General features: G+C 36.6%; 1 protein-coding gene across 1 annotated transcript in view; it reads left to right on the forward strand.

The window, feature by feature from the left end:
- Positions 1-17,563, forward strand: part of HIBCH (3-hydroxyisobutyryl-CoA hydrolase) — a 37,378-nt gene extending 19,815 nt beyond the window's left edge. The window contains exons 8-14 of the mRNA XM_057374097.1: positions 1,628-1,773; positions 2,534-2,620; positions 3,739-3,797; positions 4,516-4,597; positions 9,445-9,564; positions 10,723-10,756; positions 15,584-17,563. Coding sequence (XP_057230080.1) covers positions 1,628-1,773; positions 2,534-2,620; positions 3,739-3,797; positions 4,516-4,597; positions 9,445-9,564; positions 10,723-10,756; positions 15,584-15,699 — 644 coding nt within the window. The 3' untranslated portion in view covers positions 15,700-17,563. The remainder of the gene's footprint in view (positions 1-1,627; positions 1,774-2,533; positions 2,621-3,738; positions 3,798-4,515; positions 4,598-9,444; positions 9,565-10,722; positions 10,757-15,583) is intronic.
- Positions 17,564-17,852: the final 289 nt, after the last annotated feature.

Consider the following 17,852-nt stretch of genomic DNA (forward strand, 5'->3'; position numbering starts at 1 on the left):
AATAGAAGTCTTGGCATCAGTATTATGATGGCTCAAGCTGAGAAGGGAAAATGTAGAATAGACTATTTGAGGATGTGAGTACAGATGAAAAAGAAGGTAAGTGATGAATTGTAGTTAATACAGCTTAGGGCTTTTAAAGGATATCATCAAGGCATTCAGCATTTCAGAGAAGGGTTGAGTGTCTCTGTAGCCTGAGGGATGAGGAATAAATCAATTCATGACAGCACACACATCAGTGGGAATAGAATACTACAGMTATAACTGATAGGAAGTGACTCCTAAAATCAACTTTTTAATGTATTAGAAGCAGCAGAACAAAAGGAAGACCAAGAGGGAACCAGAGGAGAAGCTGAGAGATGGGTTAGATACGAAGACTGAGAGAAACAATGAAGAGAAGCTGTCTGAAAGAAATCTCCCCTTATTCCATCTGAGGGGGAGGACTATTTGGGGACCACTAATTTTCCATGTCTCAAAATACTTGCAATAGGCTCTTTCTATAATACAAACATTGACTCTTTTGATAACAAAAGCAGTTACTTGTGAGTGAAAAATTAACACCATCATCAGGGCCCCATTTAAATTCCTTATGTACATCTGAATTTTCCCAGTTAATACCTTTKCTTTGGCAAATGTCTTATGAATGTCTTATTGCTCATTTGTATTCKTTTTCATTTGTTTTCATGCTTCATTTATTCTCTGAAAGTGAAAAAAAATCTTATCACACCTTTAATTTCTTTAAAAGRCTTTCCATGAATGCACCATTGGCAYGATTTCAAARTAGTAACTGGACCCTGCTTCTRTGCATTCAGATTTCTGAAATYAATAYAKCTAARCTGACATTTTCTCARGTTTAGGTATGTTACARAAGGTATYTAAATTTATTTGCTGGTGAYCAATGTATATAACAGAAGATACATACTTTTCAATTATAACTTTTAAAAGTATTTTATAYCTTATTCACARCTTTGAATTAGAAAAAAAAARKTWMCYYYCYWAWYYWWWRRWTWAAAAAAATATATATAWAAGGAGRGTCTAATAATTTTTTTTTWAAATTTCAGCTTAGTCACAGTCCTGTCAAAGAGCCATGTACTACTAAGTCAGCATCTTATGCCTTCATCTTCAGGAAGACCCTGGCAATACTGTTGATCTATYATTGAATTCTCAGCCTCAAACTTTGTTCAAACTAAGCTGTGCAAGAGGCACTTCATCAGTGTTTGATATTTTTATCATAATGAAAGATTTCAGTGAAAAAGCAGTGTCCAGTTTGAGTTTGCACAAATTATTTCAYTATTCTTGGTGTCGCTGCTGTTTCTTTGCTGAGAACGCACTTGATTTTTCAAGCACCTAAAATTGTCTCGAGTTGTTGGCAAAGAGAATAAATATTATTGCTTGGTWTGTGTTTGTAAAGGATGTGCTAGTGGAAAGGATGCAGTTTGGAAAGTRTTCAAGAGTTTGCTTTTAGGAAGGRTTTTGATGCCAGAAATGTCAAGCCAAGTCAAGGAGAAATTTGGGCAAGGTGCGGTGCCTGTGTAAGTGAGATGAAAGTGAGACAAGAAAAAATAGCTACTAAGTGRTGATTAGTAGAAGATCTTCTCCCTTCACTTTTGTTTTGTGTTGTTTATTACAGGCCTTTTTCCTGATGTAGGTGGAGGGTATTTCTTGCCAAGGCTCTCAGGAAAGGTTGGCTATTACCTCGCACTAACAGGATGTCGGCTGAAAGGCAGAGATGTGCTAAAAGCTGGCATCGCTACACATTTTGTAGAATCTGAAAAGGTAAGGTGACAGCAGTGCTGGCCAGGGCACAACCTACAGCTATAGTGACAATTTTGGGGTTTTGGCACCCCAAAACACTGTTACCAGCATGAGTGTCTGCAGAGGTGCAGTTATATTAGCTGGCCATGCCCTGCAAACAAGGACAGTAAGAWACTCTCAAGCTGTCCTTCTAACAGTTGCCAGCTGGTGACAGCTTTGCTTGAAGGAAGGAGCAAATGGTGCTGTTTTTAYAATTCCGCTGTTGGAAGGGCATGATCTGCTCAGCATAATGGAACTTGCTTAAAAATCTGTACAATTTAGGCAACAGTGTATGAAACTAGAGATTTATACCACTGCAAAGTTTTCAATCAAGGTAACTCCACATTAATATGTCCTTTATCAATCTCCTTAWCAGGTATCCTATTAATTTCTTACAGTGCTTGGAAAGAAATGTAAAAATTAGTATATTTGATAAGGTCAGAGTCTTAATGTTCCAGTAACTGACATGTACTGGAGTGAAGGAGAAACTATGACTTGCTTTCTTTCTYTGTGTGAATGCCCATGACTGTCACTGTGGGCTGGCTGGATACTATTCTGAGCAAAGCATTAAACTTGAGTGCTTCAACACTCACAAATATACTCTGTCTCCTTACGTTGTTTGCTTTGTACTTCTTTAAGGTTTGTCAAAAAGCTGGGGAGCATGAGKGGGTGTTTATATCTGTATATCCTACTATTACCATAGTAATAACCCTTATTTATAATTAAATSTTATTTTTAATAGCTACCTGCCTTGGAGAAAGACCTGATAGCACTGAAATCTCCTTCAAAAGAAAAAATTGMAGATGTATTGAACTCTTACCACAAGAAGGTAATCTGAAATTACTGAAATCTAGCAAAATTGTTAAATATATATAGACATTCTTTTTTTATCTGTACTTCTGATCATCTCTTTCTATGGCTGAAAATACTGAGTTTCCAGACTCTTTGCACTCTATCTATAATACTTATGTTAGCCCCATGTAACAATGGGCATGAAAATAAAAGGTTTTGCCTTTACAATCAGTGGCYATTTTAACTCTTCTGATGTGCATTGCAGTTTTATTTCAAAAGAAAGAAAACTTCTAGAGTCAAACCAGTGTTCARTGTTATTCAGTCAGGCAGAGGATTATTCCCCTATTGTTCAACTTTAAAATGAGCTGTGTCTACTCTTCTTATTTCTGATTTGTAATTACTAAGTTCATAAATAAGATTAATTAGAAAAATTAACGGGASAAGCCAATTTACATCATAGTACTGRTTATTTTTCCGAAACAGAAYGCTATGAAATTGGAGTGATTATATGTTGCAGTATCCTGCTTTACAAATGACACTGAATGGAAACTATTTTCAGTTATCAGAGCTGAAATGCCAGGGAACCTTTTTCAGCTTCAGCTGCTGTTCCTGAAACATCTGCTTATGTCCCAAACCCCTTAATGCCAGAAGATGTGAAACATTTGACAGCCTTCMCACAGAAGGCCGATGGATCTTTCATACACTTTGGATGTCTAAATAAAATTTTGCTAAATGATACAGAAGAGAGAAGAAAGAGAAATGGGTTTTTTTTTTTCATTAAAAAATCCTAAATAAATGCCTGCATATTTTTAAAGAAAATTGAAGTTCGTTTTTAAAAATAATCCCAGATTTTTGAGTAGATTTATCTATACTCTCTTAGCGTATTGCGCAGAAGTGTTTTGAAAGAATAATCAGAATTACTTGTGTACAAGATAACCAACCAGACAAATATGGATACATAGTAGCTCAGAGCAAGCACTGCAGTATGAAGCAACATCTTTAGCATTCACAGCATAAAGTGACAAGTTCATATGCACGTACTGCAAAACTGTAATTCATGAAAAATTGCAGTCTTCTGAATATTAAGTATTCATTTATTATATGATATTTCTGTAACACAAGTCACTGAAATGTATGTATTTGCTTTCAAAATAGTGCACAMTTGATCAAGAAAAGGAGTTTGCACTTGATGAACATATGGACAAGATTAACAGGTATTCAGCAATTTAAATTTTTTTTTTATTCTTGTGGATAGAGAACATGAAGTTAAATCTAGTAACAGTATTTCTCAGATAAGGTGAGAGAATTACCTCAATTTTTAAGTAACATTTTATCTTTTGGGAGCTTYATCTGAAGCTCATTAAATATTTCACTCATCAGTACCATTAAATACTTGAGCATAGCATCCAGATTCATAGCCTATGACACATTAAAATGAACATTTTCTATAGCTATTGGATGGGAATGTGTGAGAAGAGCTGTTCAGTTGAAAAGGAAATGTTACCTAACACTCATTGGTTTAAGGCCATTTCTATGATTGCGTGGAACTTCTGTGTATCAGAAAGGAAGGGAGAAATAAGTGAGAATGATAAGAAACAACTAAAACTCTGGAAGAAGAATGACAATAACTATGTTTAGAGACAAATCCAGTAGAATGGAACTGATAGATAAAGATTTCATATGTTATAAAATCAGCTAAGACTGATGGTAGTGATTGAAGTTTATAGATAAATATCAGAGTTTGTAAGTGAAGTTTATTGAAGCACTAGAGATGTGTAAAGGAAAAGGAGATGCCTGAGTTACTTAAAACTGAACAACGTGGAAGTCATTGCTAAGAAAAAACAAATCAGCTGGTTATGCTCTGTTTCCAGTGTCATTGACCCTTCAAAGGTAAGACTGAAGCAGCTTGTTAACTAATTCTTTTTCTTTTAGTATTTTTTCAGCAAATAGYATGGAAGAAATTGTTAAAAAATTAAAGCAAGATGGTTCTCCTTTTGCCATGAAGCAGCTAGAGGTAATGCCTTCTATGTTATTTTTGTAAGAGATTTTTAGGTCTGGTTTTATGATTTCTTATCATAGGGCAGACTTTAGTCACCCTGTAGGGCATTGGACTGAGAGCCTCATGTTCTCATGCATAGTCCTGAGGGATTCTCAGTAGTTCTACTCAGACAAGATTATTCCTCTAAAATCACACAATRTGAGCATCATCATATGTTACATAAAACTCTAATCTAGTAAAAAAACAAACTCCCCTTTCTTTTTCCCTCCCCACAGCCAGGGGGTTGTTTGGAACAAGTGTTCCCTTTATAGCTTCTCATTTTATTGCCAAGGCTTGGAATAAAACAGTGCCAAAACAGTGTTGTTGTTTTTCTTCCATTCCAGATATCTCATTTGGGTAAATAGCAAAAAAWTTATAATCACAAAGTATTTTTTGATCTTTTTAATTAATTTCTGAGTATTGGATGTAGTCAGTATTCAAAAAATGCACAGCAATGCTACACACATAATTCATACCTCAGCCTCAAAAGGAAGAAGCAGCTTATATTAATTTATAAATAATGGGTGTATTCTTTTCCTTTGAAGTATCTGTGTTCAGGTGCCTTGTAAAAGTTTGCTTTGGAGCTAGTGAAATATTACAACTAGACAGTACTCAAGCATTTCTCCAACAAAAGGGTTGTTTTAACTTTAGTTACAGCTCACAGAAGAAAACCTGCTTCCATAATAAAATAAAACATCCATCATCTCTGACTTTGATATGAGCAGGAGTTTTATAAGGTAGTATTCACATAGGCATTCTGTCACATTTTTAAAAAAATTAATTCAAAATGTAACACATTGTCACTGGAACTATCAGTTTTTGAGAAAGGAAGTTTTAAGATTATCTTTGTGCCAACCTGTACATCTAGTACAGTGCAAGAAGTTTAGCATATGTATTATAAAAGCAAAATTCAATAAAAGGGAAAGCTCATTTTCTTCCTCTAGTATTCAAATTTCATTGGATAAAGCAGTCAAATGAGCCAGAATAAAAATTTCATCTGTTTGTATTACGTATTGATTAGGTTCAGTGGATGTTGAAAACAACCAAGAATTATTTCGTTTTTTTCCTTATTGTTTATGGTAGTATATTTGTTTAATAATTTTAATTTAGAACTTAAAACTAGGTCATCTGCTTCAAAGTTAGGATTTAGCATAACTGATTTTTTAAATTTCTGAACAAAAAAGGGCTATTTTGTTGCTTCTTCAGTTCTCTTATGTCTTTAATGGCACTTCATAACAACTTTTTTCTTTCATGTRATTCATAAATAAATGTCCTTGGAGTTGACCAAAGTCTCAGAACAACTGTCTGTTCTAKTCAAGAGATAAGACTGTGTTAGTACAACTTGCCTCAATCTTTGCAGGAATCTGTGGGAAAAAACACATGAAACAACTCCCACATTTTCTCKCAGATGCAAGACTTAATAATGGGAACAAACTTAAGTTTCAGAGAAGTTTCTGACAGCAGACATGCTGTGCTAAGCAGTAGGATTAGGTGAGATTGTGAAACCAAGTATTCACTTTAGTGTCCAGGTACAGGAACAGCAGCATATCCAATGGMTAAATATCATCTCAACTGATTCAGCAGCAGCAATGTGTCTGCTTATTCCCCTTGCTTACCTGTGTATTTATTAGGGTATGGAAATGGACATAAATTTATGGCATAAGTCCTAATTGAAAGTTTAATACAAATTTCCTAATTTGGAGGTACCCCTTGGTGTATCCACYCTGTATCTTGGATCAACAGGTACCTTCTAGTGTTAATAAAATGGAACTTGTAGCTCTGCTATAATCCCAGTATGCTGCAGCCATGCTATCCCAGGCATCCTGTTCTGCTTGATCTACAGTACTTCTGGTTTTTTACTTTCAAAACATGCCTGCTTGGCGGGCTGTCACATACCTGATACTGAAATATTGCATGAAAAATATAAAGTTGTTAAAATTCTGCTTTAGAATGACTTCATGATTTATACCACACTGTGAACAAAAGGCAGAAATCTAGAGAACTAACACTCTGAATTCCATTTTCAAACCTTTATAACGTTTCTTTGTTTTCAGGATTTACATGAGCCAAAAAGCTTAATTTGATTGGCAGATGTACCATTTCTAATGGGATGAAGTAAACGTGGGATCAAAACCTGAAAAGCATCAGATACTTGGTTTTCACATAATGCTTTCTCAGAGCTTTTTTTGGCAGGATGGTGCACCTTCTGACCACTGGTGCTTCATAGTTTAATAGCCTTCATTGTTACTGAATGAATGCCAATGTAGTGTTCAGGACACTGCAGACTCAGAATTATAAGACACATTGTCCAGATCGACTGATCAGGCTGGAATGCACCCCATAGCTCCTGAAACTTTAATAGATGTGCAGCAAATGGGTGAGGTAGATTACAGGAATGAAGCTTGGGAGTGTTGAATTCAAAGCAGCATCTGAAACTKTGTTAGCAGACCAGTAAGTGATGTTCCCTCCTTAGGCAGCTTTCTTGTGTAGCTTTGGCTAGATGCTGCTCATACATTGTCAAAGCTCATCCAGGATCATTGTTCCTTTGGTTGAACAAATGCATTGTTATGTCAGAAAGTAAGTCATGGGTGTCTTCATTTATTGCAAGGAGAGTGATAGAAAATCACTCTTCCCACTGTTACTCATATAAGGGACTCCACTGCGTCAGTGACACTTGATTCAGTCASCTTCTGATATCTTGTTGGTATGCAGTCTGCTGCAAATTCAGCTTGGAGCTTTTGGGATCATTGTGTCACAATCAAGAYGGTTTGAAAGATACTGGAATGGATGTCAAATACTTCTATGAAGACTTCTTTGCATTTTAGTGCTCCCCACTCCAGCCTATCCTGTCTCCTTTTCAGGCTTGTTCCCTAGCACCAGTCCCCTCCTCTTTGTACAGAGAATGTATTTATAGCTACACTGGTGACTCATTTTTCTGCAATTACACCTACCCGTTTTCCTGCCATGTTCCTCTTCCTCCAGCTTGATTTATGTCAGTACCTCCTCCACCTTCAGCCTCATTGATATGCCAAGATAAGCAGTCTAGTGCATTTAGCAGCTGCCTTAAGTGCTGCTTTCAGATCTTCCCCATTCCAATGCTTGCTTTGACCAGAAAGAGCTTGTCATTACCATTTTAACTCTGGAACCATCTGGCTGTACCGTGCATACCATTTAACCTGGTCTGAGCAAAGACTTCCTAATCTAAGTGACGGGATGTGAAACTCAAAGGGGGAAGGTCCAGTTGAAAGGTAAGGCCAGCAAGAGCATATTACAGGAAATAAGGGGTCCAGTTAAGAGCTGCCACCCATCTGAGACGTAGAGTGATGTAGTTAGAGGTACAGCAGATTTCTTAATCTTGACCAGACCTCAGGAGCTGCTGACACTTRGAGCCAGTGTTGGCTCATTCTATGCCAGCTTCTCTCTCCAACACAGTGGTTACATGCAAGTAACAGCAAGGCAGAACCAGTGCTTTTAAGACACAATTCCACAGAATCCTGCTTGTATAGCAATCACATGTTTTCCAGCTTAACTAGGCAAAATGGGTCACTGCTGTATCAGCTGGTGTCTGGAGGGATGAAGAGTAATTGGGAGCTAGAAAAAATGTTGCTGCTGATGACTGGAAACCTGCCATTTCAGTCTGTAGTAAGGAGCCTAACGTCTGCAATAAAAATAATGTAAAGAGGCAMATCTTACCATCTGCTGCTTTTTGATAGTGGTAAAAACATGCTAATTATCAGGAAATGTCCATTGTATTGTAGATTGATACAGAGTTTTTATTTGGGTTTACAGAGGAAGGAGAGGCTTCTTTAGAGTAAGAAAACAAAGATAAGCAACAGTAAGATTTAGCTACTTTTCCCTACAACCCATGAAGCTTTAAAGCTCGGTTCTATTTTCTTAACTAGGTTTTTGTCTTTCTCCCCACTTTCCCCTACTGTTCACTGACATGCTGTTAATCAAAGGATACTTCTGAGAGCCAGATTTACAGCATTTGTGACCCTTAAACAAATCCTGTCTGTGGCACAATATTTTTAGCCTGTGGTTCCATCAAAAGAAGTAAAGCAAGATCTCCAAGCTTCCTATCAGCAGAGTAACGTAGGGATAAAATACTTTAGGTGTCTTTTGATCCCAGACAAGAAACCTGAATAAATATGCATTTATGATTGATTTATTTTAATATTTTCTTTCCGTTTTCTTCTTTGTGTGTCATTTGGTCTTTGCAAATGATTGTAAATCAACTACTTGAATTTTGCTRCCAGTCTCTCTATTATGACCTTATTACTCTATTGCAGCAAATAAAACTTAAATGCTAAGCAATACTAATATCAGCTACAATGTCAGTAAATCTAAGAGAAACTCAGACTACACATATGATATTAAAAAACAAAGTATAATTGCTTATAATACCTTCACTTATCAAAAGATTCTGCTTGAAAATGTCTTTCAGACTACATTGATTTCTCTGGCTAGTAGTAATTTTAACTCACCTTCACTTATCAAAAGATTCTGCTTGAAAATGTCTTTCAAACTACATTGATTTCTCTGGCTAGTAGTAATTTGATAATAAATGATGGGACTTTAGGAGTTCTAGGCTTTTCACAAGTGATGGCATACATCCCAGAGATCTTGTTGATCAAAGTTTATGCAAGGAAGTTCATTTAATGCTACAGCTTGGTGGGAGGGAGCAGGAGGAATAGGTGTCACAAAGGGAGCTCAGGTTAAAAAGGAGCCATCATTTACTTCACAAAGTTTAAAATGCATAAAAGACAGACTCGCAAATGTGTCCAAATTGAAGGAAATAAAAATTACCTTAATGTCTTCCGCAGACTCTTAATAAGATGTCACCTACATCCTTAAAGCTGACTCTCAGACAGCTCAGAGAAGGAGCTTCCATGAGCTTACAAGATGTACTCAAGATGGAATACAGACTGAGCCAAGCGTGCATGGTAAGCAACAGCTGAGTCCCTTGTGCCTTTCCAGCCACAGAGGGGGAGCAGTTTGTCAGAGACTWCAAGTTTTATGTAGATTACATCAAGGGCTTATAATTTATAGGTTTTCATTCTCTATATCATTTTTGTGTGATTATGAGGCTGTTACTTTTTTCCTATGTTATTATATGGAATGCAAAGGATATTACATTAATGATGGTCAGGTGGGAATGGCAGAAAATGGTTTAGAAAGTATGAAAACATTAACATGTAGTTTCATATTTTGGATTGTAATTTTAAAACTGGTGTTCTKGAGCATATTTTCTATTTAAATTACTCTGTCCTCAGTGCCTCAGTTCCCAGCAGCAGGATGCAAATAGCTGTTTATCACTGCCTTTCAAGAGTGTTGTCTATGAAAAATTTTATCTCAGCAAGAGATTTTAATGCTATTTGTACTAAGTGCTGAGTACTTGGATACCATATGAGAAAGTGATCCTTTCAGTGGAACAGAGCTGCTAACTGAATTACCTGAACAAATKCCTTACAGGGTTTCCCATGGCATCCTTATTATTAGTTTTGTCACATTTTAAAATAAGGTTTTTATATATCCRATTAAATTATTTGTGATGGTGAAAGTAAATACATAAAAGAAGCAAAAATCTGTCTAATTCTGATATGTTGTAATGCCTGACTAAAAACAGGATTGTGACTCCATTGCTAATGAACTATGCTTTGGGATTTAAGTGTTGCATTTGCCTTTATAAAAAAATAACTGGATGTTTACAGAATTCCATTTAACTGCAGAGAGTTCCAAGTTTGCAGARTACARTCCARCTCCTGTAGACAGGCTTTYCTCAGAAGRATTTCTGACCCTCCATACCTCAGCYCCATCATATGAAGCTCTTTAGAAAAAGCTCTGAGATGTAACACAGAGAACTTGGGCTGTGGCAAAGTGATCAGCTACAGCTCAACAGAYTGATTTTAAGAGATGTGGCTGCATTTCAGCAAGAAGATACAGAGCTCTTCAATAAGTAAAGACAAAATAGACTTGGAAAAAACTGTACAAGTGGGATTTGACTGAACCCTGAGAACTTGCATTTTGAGCAGCAGTGGGATAGGGAAAGATGGGATAAATAGAATCTATCTTGTTACAGCTTTTTTTTTACAATCTTCCAGAAAGGCCATGACTTCTACGAAGGAGTTCGAGCAGGTAAGCATGYACACCAGAAACACTTCTCAGACTTAATAATACACAAATTCACTATTGTGCTGCTTCTTTGGAGATCACTACAAGTGCCTGCAAGTAACAGCCCAGAAAACACTTCCCAGATTTCCAAAGGTTTTGCTTATAGGACTCCTGTGTGGCCAAAATTCATTATTTGTTCCAAAGCACAAGAGCCATGTTGTTTCTATCATGCAGTCTCAGTTCCCTGACATCATTAATCCACCTGGTTTCACCATTTCGTATTTAATACTGACAGCAGTGAGAAGCTGCACATCTCACTTGTGTCCAGGTTCAGASTCTTACTTTCCACCATGTCCAGAACATCTCTGAATTAGAAGTGTCTTAACTACTAAAAAACTATATATGTAATATATAATGATTATTATAATGACAATTATGTGCTGTTAAATAATTCATTGGTCAAGAGAGGTAGTGGTAAAAATAGAGCAGTGGCTCAGCAAGTTCATCCAGGGGACAGACTTCAAGTCTGTCCTTGGTCCTACTGCTGATTCACTRTGCAGTTTGTCAAACTCAAAGTCACATCTGTTAGAAGCTGTAGCAAAAATTTATGATGTCCTGTTCATCACAAGATGAAATAAAGCACAGGCATTTCTTTTCCCAAGGAGCTTAYAGTGCAAGGCTCCAACTTTTAGGCTGGACTTTTAATTCACAGTGTTACACACTCAAGTATGTATTATCACCTCCTCCTAATTTTTTTATCTGTCTTTACAAAGCAGTTCAAAATCCACTTGAGGAATGGATATTAGTTTGAGTGTCTGCTATTAGTAGTGCTGTATTAAATGTAGCCTGGGGTGAGAGATGCACAATTTATTCATAGAGCATAGGGAAAGTTTCTGATTTTAATTAATTAGTCTTTAGCACTTATTAGCAGACACTCMTTTGAAGAATTTTCCACATGTTGAGGAGTGGTTTTCATTATGKTGGTAATGGGGACAAGGATATCTTAAAAATACTATTGCAGGGGTATATTCTAAATCAGCATATAAACTGCTGAAGTGTAGTTATTCAGGAAGTGACAAACTCCAAGTCTGAGAGTCAGAGGAACACCAAACTGAATTTCTCCTTGTAAGGCACAAGGTCATGAAACCATCTGGGACTGCAGTACAGTACAAAAGCAAATCCCTTGTCAGTATGGCCAGGAAATACACAAACTGCTTGTAAAGAGAGAAGCTGCAAGAACAGCTGGGAAACCTCTCTTTTATGCAGGATGATGTAGCAAAAGTTTGTATCAGATGAAGGAAAAACCCAAAGCCACCAAAGATCCAACTGCACTGAGGGGATTGCTCATAATCATAATAAAAATTCCTTCTTGAAGCAGTTTTGTTCTCTGCTTACTGTATRGATCTCGTTCTCAGATTTTCAGTCTTAGCACTGTTTCTCCTGTTTCAGAAGAGTGTATAAGTTGACTCAGGATCACTTTTGTAGTTGGATCTAATTTCATTAAAAACATTATCCATCAGTGCATAACTTTGAGCATCCTTTTTAATAGGAAATGAGATTATTAAGTACTTCATAGGATCAGCCATTATGAATAAAAGTGATAAAAGTGTTAAGYATTAGCCTTAAGAGCCAGCTCCTGACCCTCTCTATCACAAAAAGATCTACCACCGACAAAAAAGTTGAGATACACCAATCAGATCTTAGCTTAAGGTTTTTCAGCAGCAAATTGTCACAGGTCAGGTTTTAATAAAGAGCTTTCATCTGCTTCAAACCATAATTTTAAAAGGCATGCTAGGGAAGTAGTTTAGAAGCTTTTTAAACCTGCTTTGACCTGAGGTCAGAATTCCATTTTTCTCTTAGCCAGTTTTCTTTTGACCTTAAAATCTGCTGCGGCAAAGTCTTCCTGTTTATGATTCTTGTGCTTGAAGCTGTTAAAGAAAAGCCAAAACCCTTAAARCATAAAACACATGGATTATATTTCATCAACATTTTCCCATGAAATGGTAAATGTGGACTTGAAACACATGAGCTATCCATTTTTCACCTTGATTAATAGAATAATATGTAAACTAAGAAATGCATGGTCTGGATAGTTTCCAAGAATTGTTCWTCAAATCTTACTGCTGAAGAAAAGTGGTCATTTTTGGAGTCAGTGCTCAAACACATCCAAGTAGGATGCAATAACAGCAGCAAATCTCAGGGACAAATATCTGTTAAATTATCCTCCTAACTCTTTGTGCAGGAATGTGCACTTGAAGTGGAATTGTAAAGGTCTTGTACATCTTGCTGATCCTGCAAAGATGATATTTCTGTGCAGCTCCTGCCACCTCCCCTGCAGTGCTGGCAGATGTGAGCTGTACCCTGGACACCCTAGGGCCCTGCATGAGTTGAGAGATTTTATGGCAGCAAATTGAATGTCAGGGGCTTGGAAATAGCAGAGTTTTGGCTGTGCTGAAGGAAGCTCAGCAACAGAGCACTCACTGAAGTCTGGCAAAGTCACTGCTACTGAACAGAGGGGTTTGGGATTTTTATTAAAAAGGTGAAGCACAAGAACAAACCCTTAATATAGTGTCTGTTTATCATAATGAATTTCCTGGGACTGTCTTCAGAATTTTTATTCTGTTCTTGTGATGATTGATCTCAAGCTGGAGAAACAAAAATATACAGAAGTCAGTACATAAAGGAAATAATTCCATGATATTAATAAAAAACAAATATTTTGATTCATACAATATTAAAGACTTCATTGGGGAGACCATCATGAGCATTCCATGAGCATATCCATCAGAGTAGAACTGGCCAGAGATCCAAACAGAAAGATAAACTTGATTAGACAGTAGTGCCCTGGAGAGGAGAACTGGCAGCAGTTACTACAGCATGGCAGAGGTGAAGCTGTAGTAACATACACATGGACATTTTTTCCTCTTTAATTTAAAGCATCTCTAGTCAGTGTTGGCTTTCATGGATAACAGTTTAGACTGTTTTGTCTAGACTGTGAACTTCTACTAAAATTGAACAAAGTTGGTAAATAAGTACTACTGCAATGGAATAAACATAKTTGATTTGGGACAATTGCATCTTTTGACCCAAGCCAATCAGTGGTTTCACCATGTTTAGAAATAACTCGGAGGATTACAGCTTTTCAGTAATTACCCAGTTGCACAACATAGTAAAGTCACTTTTCATAGGACATTTCTTTAAAAKAATTGTTCTCATGGATTCTGTTTTCTGTGGAATTGCAGCTTCTATCCATATAATGGGTTACTTTTTACAATTAGTGTTTATTTGTTTCTAAGGAGTCCTTAGTTCTGTATTTGCAAGTAAATGAATGCAGGGCTCTGATTTGCCTGTCACCTTAGGGATGTAAGCTAAAAAGTTTTGATGCCTRTATGTCTTCAGCTACAGAAACATTAATTAATGCAACTGTCCTTTGAATGGAACTCTCAAGCATTGGTTAAAGACAGAAAAGAGAAATTTTCAAGTCACATTTTTTACTACAAGTTGTAGACAGGCCATAATRTCTATCTATTGAGAAGGCACAGTCTTTAGCCAGATATTTTTTTCACTGAACATGAAATACCGCTCCCTTAGACATTCCTCATTTTGGATATTTCTAATTTACTCAATRAAAGCAAAGTCAGCTTAGAAAGACATGACAACTTACCCCAAAACAGCTGTTACTCTTTGAAATATCCAGTCTCTGTGAGTGTCATCTGTTTAGCTGCCTTCAGAACCATCCAAAAAACAACTAAAGGCTGTTCTCAGAAGAGGAATTTAAAAGGTGCTCCCTCTTCCTGCCCATCCTCTCTTATATGCTGTGGGCTGTGCTGGGCAGGAKGTTCCCCCAGGCCACAGTTGCATCTCCAAATCAGTTGTTGATATCACTCAATTGAAGGGAATGTGTGTTGTGAGGGATGTTGGGCAGTCAGCACATCCTAGAGAGGCACAGTTCTTACCAAAAAAAAAAAAAAAAATGCACATTTTGAATAGCACCTTTATGGGTTTCCTGAAGTCTGAAAGGTGCTTGGAAGGATGCTCTGGAATTCCATTCATACTGGTCATTTTTAACACAAACATAAACTCCCTTTAGTTTTACTATTTGCTAGCACAGCTGTTCTTGCTTCAACATTCCTGTGATACAGGGAATGGGTTTTGGGAATTGGTATTTTCTTGTCATACTTTTACATCAGTGATTCATTCAGGGTTGGTTTTTATCTTCAGTGATTTATATCCCAAGATACAGTATAAAGTCTAGATTCTAAGATTAAGGGTGTCACAGTTAAATCTACATAGGCTTGCAGTATCTGTCAGTATTTACAAATATTCTTGGTGCCCACAAAGACACTTTGCTTTATTCTTCCTGGTGAGTTATTTCATTATCAGTTTATATGATGTGTTTAAATGAGCTTTAGGCATTTAACACCACTGAGTCATCTCCTGTACTCTCCCAAGAGTCAGATCTTGCACAGAAGTGTGAAAGCCTTGTCCAAAAGTAGCATCATAATGTGCTGTTCCCAGGTTCCCATGAAGAAGTGTAAGTCAGGCCGGAGTAGCAGGTCTAACTAAACCACCAATTTCAGGTCAGTCCCTTCAAAGCTTGGGCTGCTTCTGAAGGAATCCACTGTTCCYTGTATCATCAGGCAGCTCCCAGATACATCTCTGCACAGGTCACAACTCCAGAGTTTTTATTAGAGTAGAAATAATTGTTACAAAAACTCTGCCTTCTCCAGAGCACACTGATTTTTCTCCCACGTGTAATCACTGTAATGACCTGTCTTGATGCAATCTTAAGTCATTTTAATCAGAGGAAGTTTACAAGTACCTTTGGTGTTTTTCTGTTCCATCTGACAGTGCTGATTGACAAAGACCAGTCCCCCAAATGGAAACCAGCTGCTCTAGAAGAAGTCAGYGATGAATTTGTGGACAACTGTTTTAAACCATTGGGAAACAACGATCTTAAGTTGTAAAGATCAAACCTATCTGCTGTTCTGTGATGCAAAAATTAATAGTAGTGTGATCAATTTTGACAAGACTCTCTTAGCTAGCCTGGGATTCACAAGGCTTTTTTTTTTTTTTTTTTTTTTTTTTTTTTTTTTTTTTTTTTTTTTTGCATTCAGGAACATTCTTTGTAATGAGAAAATAATTGTATCTGGTTGATAATGGCAAAAATCACTTCAAGGCAAATTGTTATTTTTACTGCTTTACACAATGATTAACATTTAATTTTTTGGGGTTTTTTTTGCATCAGTAGTTTGGGAGGAGCCCTTGGGGAAGAGAGTACAGTTAAGGGGTGACCTAATAAGCAAAAAGTCAAGAGACCTTTTATGTTCTTGGCTCTGTCACTGATCTGGTAAATTGGGTTTGTGTCTCAGATTCATCTGAATACAAGGAAAATAAAATATAGTTAAACCTTTAACACAGTCAGAGCTACAAAGGAAAATGCAAGACAGAATCCATGGTGTTAAATACATTTTAAATAAAAGCTCAGACTGATGTATTATTAATCTGAAAACAAGAAATTGTTCTGTTGATTTAAGGCCATTTTTCAGCCTTGCTGTGTGATGTAAACATTGTTTCAAATGTGATAATGTTGCCAGAGCCTAGAGCACATTTCTCTTTGCTTGTACAGCCCATTTTTTAAAATGTCATTAWGCCTGATTCAACTGCATAATTAGTTTTTCATTATTTAAAAAAATTGCTGCTTTTTCTTGTTCTTACAGTTGTGAAGAAACAAGTGCCTCCAAGCTTGCTGTGAACACCAAGCAGCACATTTCCTGTGCATGCAAGGTGGCTGGGTTTGATACTAATAATCCATGGAGTTACATGRTATCACCAGAACCCCTTGATACAAGTATTTGTGGGAGGGAAATGATTTTTTTCTATTGTGTATGCAACACAGAGCTACTAATCTTTCCTCAACATTACGCCTTCTTTTTTATGCTTCATCAGATCATGTATCAGCATTTCTTCCTACTTGTTTCTACACTTACAGGCAGGTTGCAAATACAAATTTGAGCTTCTCTGAAGACTAAAGGAAGAAAAGTTCTGTTCAAATGCCACAGTCAGTAACCAGCACCAGGGAAACTAGAAAGTCAGAGCCACAGCAGAACCACTATGGAATTTTCAGCATTGGGCAGTTTYTGTTACCAGCAGCAATGGTCTGCAATGGCTCAAGGCTCCTTCCTTTCCAGGAGCTGTTACCTGAAAACACCAGGAAATTCAAGCATCAAGGTGAACTATCAAGGAAACTATATCAAGGAAAAATGGCACCTTGCTTTGTCACTAGAATCTTCTAAGATAAAATCATTAAAATTCCTGCTGTGAGTTCATGTTACCATGGACATTCTTGTTATGGGACTGTCCTTGAGTTTAGTTCCAAAAGTAATTGAGATTTTATTAATACTAATAAAAATTTTAGGGTAAATCTGAAAGTAACACTTGACTTTTTACCTCAGGCTAGTTCTGTAAGAAGTGCAAATGGCCCCCTGTATTTTTCTAAAAATTTGTATGTTTTACATTCATAAACAATGACTATTTTTAATTTATTTTTAAAGATTGAGTAATTCCATTATCTTTGTATAAAAGGAGCTCTCTTCAGCCAACTATATTTAATGAAAAACACAGTAATTCCCAAGGAGTAGGGATCATGCCTCCTCTGACTGTAAATGACTTTCATGATTTTACAAAGAACAAACTTCTGAATTAATAAACTTTGACTTGCATGTTCAGTTGCTTCCAAAATTTACGGGAACAGGAATTATCCTAAGCTCACAGTAATGAGATCCTGTCCAGTSTGTGCATTTTTTTCAAATAAAAGGCAGACAAGCAGATGGTAAGTTGAATTTTATTTGGTCCACAAGAAAATATTTTCCACAAAAAAATATTGTAAAAATATACTGTAGTGTGTTTTATTTGGGAATACTGATGTGCCTTACTCCAGAAACCTCAACTTTACAAAGTTGTGCTGCAGTTAATGTATTTTGAACCATTATTAGAATATCAAGTCAGTCACATCATTTCCACTCAGATTAWTCTTGTTTCCTGGAGAAAATATAAAGCGAATGTATTTTTAACTCCTAAATAGAAGTAAACAGTTTTGCAGAGTATGCCAGTCCCAAAC

The sequence above is a fragment of the Malurus melanocephalus genome, unplaced genomic scaffold (assembly GCF_030028575.1).
Source record: "Malurus melanocephalus ecotype Western Australia unplaced genomic scaffold, MMel_1.1 scaffold_216, whole genome shotgun sequence".
NCBI lineage: Eukaryota > Metazoa > Chordata > Aves > Passeriformes > Maluridae > Malurus > Malurus melanocephalus.